Source organism: Sarcophilus harrisii, chromosome 6 (assembly GCF_902635505.1).
Source record: "Sarcophilus harrisii chromosome 6, mSarHar1.11, whole genome shotgun sequence".
In the NCBI taxonomy this organism is placed as follows: Eukaryota; Metazoa; Chordata; class Mammalia; order Dasyuromorphia; family Dasyuridae; genus Sarcophilus; species Sarcophilus harrisii.
Window position 1 is genome coordinate 201,664,899 of NC_045431.1, and position 7,665 is coordinate 201,672,563.

Below are 7,665 nucleotides of genomic sequence, written 5' to 3' on the forward strand. Positions count from 1 at the left end.
ACATTTTAGTAATTCTTGCAATATTTCAAACTTTATTTTTATTATTATATCTGTGATCAGTGATCTTTGATATCACTATTGTAGCTGTTTTGGGATGTCATGAACTGTATCCACATAAGGCAAAAAATTTAATTGATAAAGATTGTATGGGTTCTGACTGCTCCACCAACCTGGCCTTTCCCTGTCTGTCTTCCTCTCCTCAGAATAGTACTTAAATTTAGTTGACAAAGCAACACTAGGGTTGGAGAGGACTCACTCCAATTCTGATTTTTTTTTTTAATTTTGAGTTCCAAATTCTCTCCCTCCATCTCATCCCATCTCTCCTCCCCTCCGCGAGGTGGTAAGCAATTTGACTTAGGTTATACATGTGTAATTATGTAAAACATTTCCATGTTAGTCATGTTATGAAAGAAAATATAGACGAGGGGCGGGGGGGAGAAACATGAGAAAAAATAAAGTGGAAAATAGTATATTTCAATCTATATTCTGAATTCATCAGTCCTTTTTCTGAAATCAGCATTTCCCATAATGAGTTCTTTGGAACTGTTTTGAATCATTGTATTGCTGAAAATAGCAAAGTCATTTACAATTGATTATTATATAACATTGTTGTTACTGTGTACAATGTTCTCCTGGTTCGCTCTTACTTCACTTTGCATCAGTTCATGTAAGGATCAACTCCAATTTTGAAAGAAGTTTTGCTACAGGCAAAATGCCATCCAACAGTATCACATGCTACAGAGAAATGTTTTGTGAAGGGGGGAGTCTATGGATGCACTAAACTTCATTGTTGAATTATTTCAAGAAATTGCCAAAGTCACCCCAACCTTTAGCAACTACTGCCCTTATCAGTCAGCAGTCATCAACACCGAGGGAAGTCCCTCTACCAGCAAAAAAAATTACTCCTCACTGAAGGCCCAGAGTATGGTTAGCATTTTTAACAATTAAAGTATTTTTAATTAAGGTATGTACATTTTAAAATATACTACTATTGCACAATTAACAGACTATGAACATGTACAAACATGATTTTTCTATGTACTGAGAAGCTAAAAAATTCATGTGACTCAATTTATTGTGATATTTGCTTTATGGCAGTGGTCTGGAACCAAACCCTCAATATTTCCATGGTATGCCAGTTTACTAAATATACAGTATGTGTAGATCTTTTCATGTTCTGATAGTACAGTGAAAGAATAAAAGGATACTGACGATTAAAGGTTATAAGAAGCACTACTGAAAAGAGAAAACATGAAGAATAGAGAAATTAAAGTTTACTTAGGTTACAACTTGACTTTAGCCAGAACCTGTTTTGATTTTAATCTTTTATGAGAAGAAAATTTTTATGCCATATAAGAACAAAATCAGAAAAGATCAATCACAGAAGGCTTCCTGAAAGAGATGAGCTTTGAATCAGATTTTAAAGAAGATGAAGAGCTTAAGGAAAAGGAAAAGAGTATTCCATACATGACAAATTGGTTTTTAAAAACAAGGGGATAAAAATACAAATTGTGTGTAGAATGACACAAGAAATTTCTTGGGGCAAAGGAAGGAGTTATGTAATGACATTCATGAGATAGAGTGAGTCAGAGAAAAGTTAAAGGTGAGTGATAGAGGACCCAGGATATTAAATTTGGCATAAAATGAAACAGGATACGGCTGGCTCTTAAATATTTGGTTCTTGATAGAGGACGGACAAACACTCAATGATGCCTCAGTAATATGTTGTTGAACACTGAACTATACTAAACATTTAGAAAGAGAATATGACATATTCCTGACAAAATAAGGTTGTAACCTAAAATAGTCATGCTGATATGAATACTTAGATCCAGTGGAAAGAGGAGTTTGTATCACCAAAACAAATAATATACGATGGTTAATCGTTTTGCCATTTTGGTACTATAAAGGTTTTATTTCTGTGGCTCACTTATGATTAAGTATATGGTTCATATTTTTCCCAATCCTATCAGAAAAAGGCAGGCCATGTCAACAATATAAAAGTTATCTGGACAATTTAGCAACCACTCAAATACCATGATCTCTATACCTACATCTGGATATTTCAGTTTAGTGAGTATTTAACTGTTTTCTTATAAAAGATCAGGATTCGAAAGGATAATAATCAAATTCAGAAAAATCCAGATCCTTTGGCCACAGTTCACCAAATTCAAATCCTCTTCCTGAATATACAAGTCAAAAAAAAGTCTTTTTTAATCTCAATCTATTTAAGAAGTCAAACTATTATCCAACTATGCAATCTATTTGCACACACAAATCTCACAAATCTTGATTAAGCACAAACTCATCACCAATGATAAAAATAGAGTGGCCTTCCATATATACAGGTCCACCCAGAAGATTCTTACAACTATGTTCATTATATTATTAATCAATTTATCAAATTATTACCTGTATAATTCTAGGGAAGAATTTTAAGATTTAAAAAAAAAAAAAAAAAGCATTGTTTTTACCCTTAAACAAATGAAAAGCATCTACCCATACTTCAAAAACAATTCATATGCCACTTCTTCCAGGAAATCTCCTTTAATACCCCAGTTGGAAATCATAAACCTTGAATGGGCCTAAGAAGTCATCATGTGCAACAAAGTCTAGAAATACTAGCTGTAGCAATAATATGAAAACAAAAGTAAAGGCATAAATATTGGCAAAGACAAAATTTTCCTTTCTGAGTGGATGACGTGATGGTGTACTAAGTGAAATCCAAAAAATCAGCAAAGAAACTAATTGAAGTAATTACAGCTTCAATAAGGTAGCAGAATACAAAAGAAATTCATAAATACCATCTGCATATCTACAAAGTACTAACAAAACCCAGGGAAAATAGCTTCCATGTATAATAATTACAGAATATATAAAATATATGGTAGCCTACCAAGATACACACCAAGATACCAAGATACACATAAGATTTATATAAATATATAAAACACATGACAGAAATAAAGGAAAACTTGGAAATAACTAATCCTGTCATAATTGGGTAACTCACTATTACCAGACTTTATACTATAGTACAAAGTAGTGATTTTTTTTTAAATGGATACTAGTTAAAAAAGAAAGAAAGAAAGAAACAGACTGGGGGGAAAAAAAGAAATAGAAGCAACTGGGAACAGAAACCCAGTGTTTGATAAAACTGAGAATATAAAATACTGGGGGAAGAACTTTTTTTTGACAAGATCTCCAGGGAAGACTGGAGAGCAATTTGGCAGAAGTTAGATTTGACACATGAACTGATAAAATATAAAATCACAAAAAAAAAAAAAAAAAATCAGGAGAGAATAAAATACCTTTCACAATTATGACTCAAGATAGAAATATTTAACCACAAAAAGGATAAGGGAGATCATGAAAGATAAAATAAACAACTTTCACTATGTAAAACAGTGAAATTAGAATAGTAATTGTAGAGCAAGATAAATACTAATGTCAATATTACCAAAGTCTGATATCAAAACTATAGAACACCATAAGCCATTCCTCAAAAAATAATACCTTTTTTAAAAAATTGGAAGCCACATCTAAAAATATGATCCACATCACTAATAGCAAGAAAAATTAAAATGAAAACAATTTTGATAATAATATGCAATGTCAGAGGAGTTTGGGGGAAATAGCCTCATTGATATACTGCTGGTGGAGTTGTGAAGTGATCTCAGTGTTCTAGATTTCATTTTGATATTACGCAAGAAAAATTATTAATTTGCCCATACCTTTTGACTCAGCAATCCCACTCTTGTACTAAGGATACATCCCAAGGAAGTCAATGACAAAAACAAAGCCATACTATATACTCTTTCTGTTGACAAAGAACTTGATGGTGAGATGACTGAGAAAACTATACGAATATAATGAAATATTATTGTGTAGTTAGAAATGGCAAGAGGAATTCCAAGAGGCATGGAAGGATCTTCATGAACTGATGCAGATGGGAAATAAGCAGGATAAAGAGAACATATACATAGTAACTATAACAACGTAGATTATTGTGACCCCTATCTAGTGGTTAGAGTACCAGTGCTGGTGTCAGGAGGACTGAGTTGAATTCTGACTTCAGACACTTACTAGCTGTGTGATCCTGAGAAAGTCACTTAACCCCAAATTAAAATATAAAGCTCCCAAAAGGAAATTAAATTCTGAGTAACTGAAAAATGAAGGTGGTCCCAGAGAACAAATAATGAAACATACCTCTTCCCTCTGGCAGAAAGCTGGAGGCTGCTAAGATCAAATGTGATTTCAAAAATTAAAGTGATCAAAGGCACCGGGGTATGATGGAAAGACAGATTTGGAGACAAGGAATAAGAATTCTAATTCTATCCGCTAGTTATGAGCGATGTAGTCTGGAAAAGAATAAGTCTCCCCCGTGCTCAATCCCGGCAGAATGAAGGAGCTGGACTCTAAGGTCAGTTGTTCCTACCTCTATAGCCCATGGCCTCTGAATTGTGGAAACGGAGAGCTCTCTTGAAGGAGCTTGCCCAGGAAGAGATAGGGCAAGTTGGAGGCAACCACTGCCCCACGTGCCCTTAGCATTGCAGACAGCAACTTTACCTTCACACTGCTTGCCTTCCCCTTGGTAGCCTGGCTTGCAAGAGCACTTATAGGAGGTGGGTGTGTTCTGGCAGATGGCATCTACATGGCAGTCATCGATTCCTCTGGCACACTCGTCCACATCTGCAAAGAAGAGACGGTCACCAGTCGCTCAGCAGATTGCTTAAATGAAGTGCCCTTGTAGAAGGAGACTAGACAGGTTAATCTCTTTTCTTGTAACCAAATGTCCACCCAATCTGTCACTGCCTACTTTACCAAACATGGAAGTAGTATAGGCCTTACTGAAATAAAAGACAATTATTCTTGGAAAAGGCACTCTAAAGAAACTAAAATTTAACCTTTAGAAATTTGTAACTCAACTTTAAAACAAAATATCCATTTCCGAGATGTAACACGCATACCTTTACACATGCTTATGATTGGGAGAAATATTTGATGAATTATTTCCCCAATTGGATAATTAATCAGGAAGATTAACTTTCAAGTTGAGTTAGTTCCTATCAAAAGCACTTAACTCCAGCTGCTGAAAACTCAGGCTTCGGCTTTAAAAAGGGTCACTTAAGGGCATTCATTCCCTGCTTCCCGAGCAGTTAGTCCCACAGCAAGTAAAAGCACCACTGAACCCCAACCAGCCACTGCTGAAAGGAAGGAGGAGGGAGCACGGGTGTCTGTGGGAGGGGGTCTTGGGTCTAGAGCGGAGAGAAAGGAAAAGAAGGGAGGGAGGAAGTAAAAGAGAGAGAGGAGAGGGAGAAAAGGGAGGAGAAAGGAAAAGGGGGAAGGGGGGAGAAAAAAGAGGGAGAAGAGGGAGGAGAAGGGATGAAAGAGGAGGGAGGAGGAAGAAAAAGGGTGAGGGGAGATTAGAGGGGGAAGGGGAGAGAGAAGGGTAAAGGGGAGGGAAAAGGGAGGAAGGGAAGGGGGAGGGGAGGGGAAAAGGTGAAAGGGAAGGAAGAAAAAAAGGGAGAAAAGAGGAGGAAGGGGGGGAAGGGGAAGCAAAGAGGAGAGAGAAGGGGAAAGGGAGGGAGAGAAGGGGGAGGGGAAAGAATGAAAGAGGAGGAGGAGGAGAGGGAGAGAGGGATGAAGGGAGAGGAACAGAGTGGAGAGAAAGGAGAGAGGGAAGGGGGACAGCGGCAGGAAGGGAGAGCGAAGGAGACGCGCACCGGGCGGGGAGCTGTCAGCAGCCCCGGCCCCGCGCCTCCCCCGGCCCCGCGCCTCCCCCGGTCCCGGCTCCGCGCCTCCCCCGGTCCCGCGCCTCCCCCGGTCCCGGCTCCGCGCCTCCGGACGCTCACCCGCGGGCGGCGGCGAGGACCACGACAGCCCGGAGACCAGGAGCAGCAGGAGCAGCGGCGGCGCCCCCGCCGCCCCGCGGCAGCCGCGGCCCCGCATCGTGCAGGCAGAGGCGGCCGAGAGCAGCGCGGGACTGCCGGAGCCGAGCGGCGGCCGGCGCCGGAGGGGGCGCGAGTGCGCGTGAGGGAGGGCGCCCGGCCGGACTCGCGCCCGCCAGCCGGCCGTCTGACACTCTGACAGCCGCGGCTGGCGCCCGCCGGCCCCGACTGCCCCGCCCCCGGCCCCGACTGCCCCGCCCCCGGCCCCGACTGCCCCGCCCCCGGCCCGGACTGCCCCGCCCCCGGCCCCGACTGCCCCGCCCCCGCCCCCGGCCCGGACTGCCCCCAGGACTGCCCCGCCCCCGCCCCCGACTGCCCCGCCCCGCCCCCGGCCCGGACTGCCCCCAGGACTGCCCCGCCCCCGGCCCCGACTGCCCCGCCCCCGGCCCGGACTGCCCCGGCCCCGGCCTCATCTTCACCCGGGGACGGGGCGGACACGCCCTCTCCCTCCCGGCCGGGCTAAGGGGGCGGGGCCTCCAGACGGGCCCTCTCCCCGCCCCACGGAGGCCGGACGCGAACCTCCACATCTGAGGGGCTCGGAGCTCTCTGCCTTGGCTCCGGGGCGCAAGTGGCTGGGACTTCTGAACTTCCCGGCGCACCTGTTGTGAGGGAACGGCCAGTCCCAGAAAAAGTGGTCGTCCCTTCTCACGCCCAAAGGCCTGGTTCTCTCCCAAGCGTTCAACATTCATGAAAGTGCCTACTGTGTGCAAGACATTGCCTCCCCCTAATCGCGTTCAGTTCAACAAGCTTTCGTTAAAGTGCCTAATGTGTGCAAGGCATTGCCTCCCTTTCAAGCGAATCCAGTTCAACAAACTTTCATTAAAGTGCCTAATGTGTGTGCAAGATATTGCCTCCCCCCAATCGCATTTAGTTCAACAAACTTTCATTAAAGTACCCAATGTGTGCAAGGTATTGCCTCCCTTTCAAGCGAATCCAGTTCAACAAACTTTCATTAAAGTACGCAATGTGTGCAAATTATTGCCTCCCTTTCAAGCGAATTCAGTGCATCAAACATTCATTAAAGTGCCTAATGTGTGCAAGGCTCGGTGGCAAGCAAGCTCACGAGGAGCGCATCTCTAGAGAAAGCTCTCGTTTTACAGATGAGGAAACTGAGACTCAGAGAGGCAGGATTTGACACTAAGTCCTCTGGCTCCCGAGAGCCGGTGTTCGTTTCCTCTGTTCTGTCCCCGGGCTTCTTCCCTCTCCTCACACCCCGCAAAGTCCGGCACCACCGTGTACCTCCGTCTGGGAGCATCCTCTCCCGCGCTCATTAACCATGACTGCCGGCTCCCAACCATAGCGCCATCATCGGCTCCGGGATGGGGATGGGAGGGACACAGGGAGCAGGGAGCAAGGAGAAGAAGGGAGATCTGCTCTGGCGAAGTAGCTTTCAGGGAATCTCAGAATCTCAAGCAATGCGAGAGAGCTTAAAAATCGCTTGTTCTTTGCCTAATCTATTGTACCTAAACACACACACACACACACACACACACACACACACAAACACACTTACTTTTATTTACATAAAACTGGGTTTAAAAGATCGCGGAACGTCCTCCAAGAAGAAATATCAGAAAAAGGAGAATTTTTTTTTTGCCTCGTCAGCAGTCGAGGATTATAAAAGGGAGATAATGTAGAACTGAATTTAGTTCCCACTCATTGCCCCGTTGATGGCACTTGTGATGTAGGTTGAGTTTCTGTATAAGAGAAACAG

General features: G+C 43.2%; 1 protein-coding gene across 1 annotated transcript in view; it reads right to left on the reverse strand.

The window, feature by feature from the left end:
* SCUBE2 (signal peptide, CUB domain and EGF like domain containing 2) overlaps positions 1-6,126 on the reverse strand; it is an 82,065-nt gene extending 75,939 nt beyond the window's left edge. Inside the window, exons 1-2 of the mRNA XM_031941329.1 lie at positions 5,856-6,126; positions 4,570-4,692 (exon numbers count right to left, since the gene is read on the reverse strand). Coding sequence (XP_031797189.1) covers positions 4,570-4,692; positions 5,856-5,952 — 220 coding nt within the window. The 5' untranslated portion in view covers positions 5,953-6,126. The remainder of the gene's footprint in view (positions 1-4,569; positions 4,693-5,855) is intronic.
* Between the last annotated feature and the right edge of the window lie 1,539 nt (positions 6,127-7,665).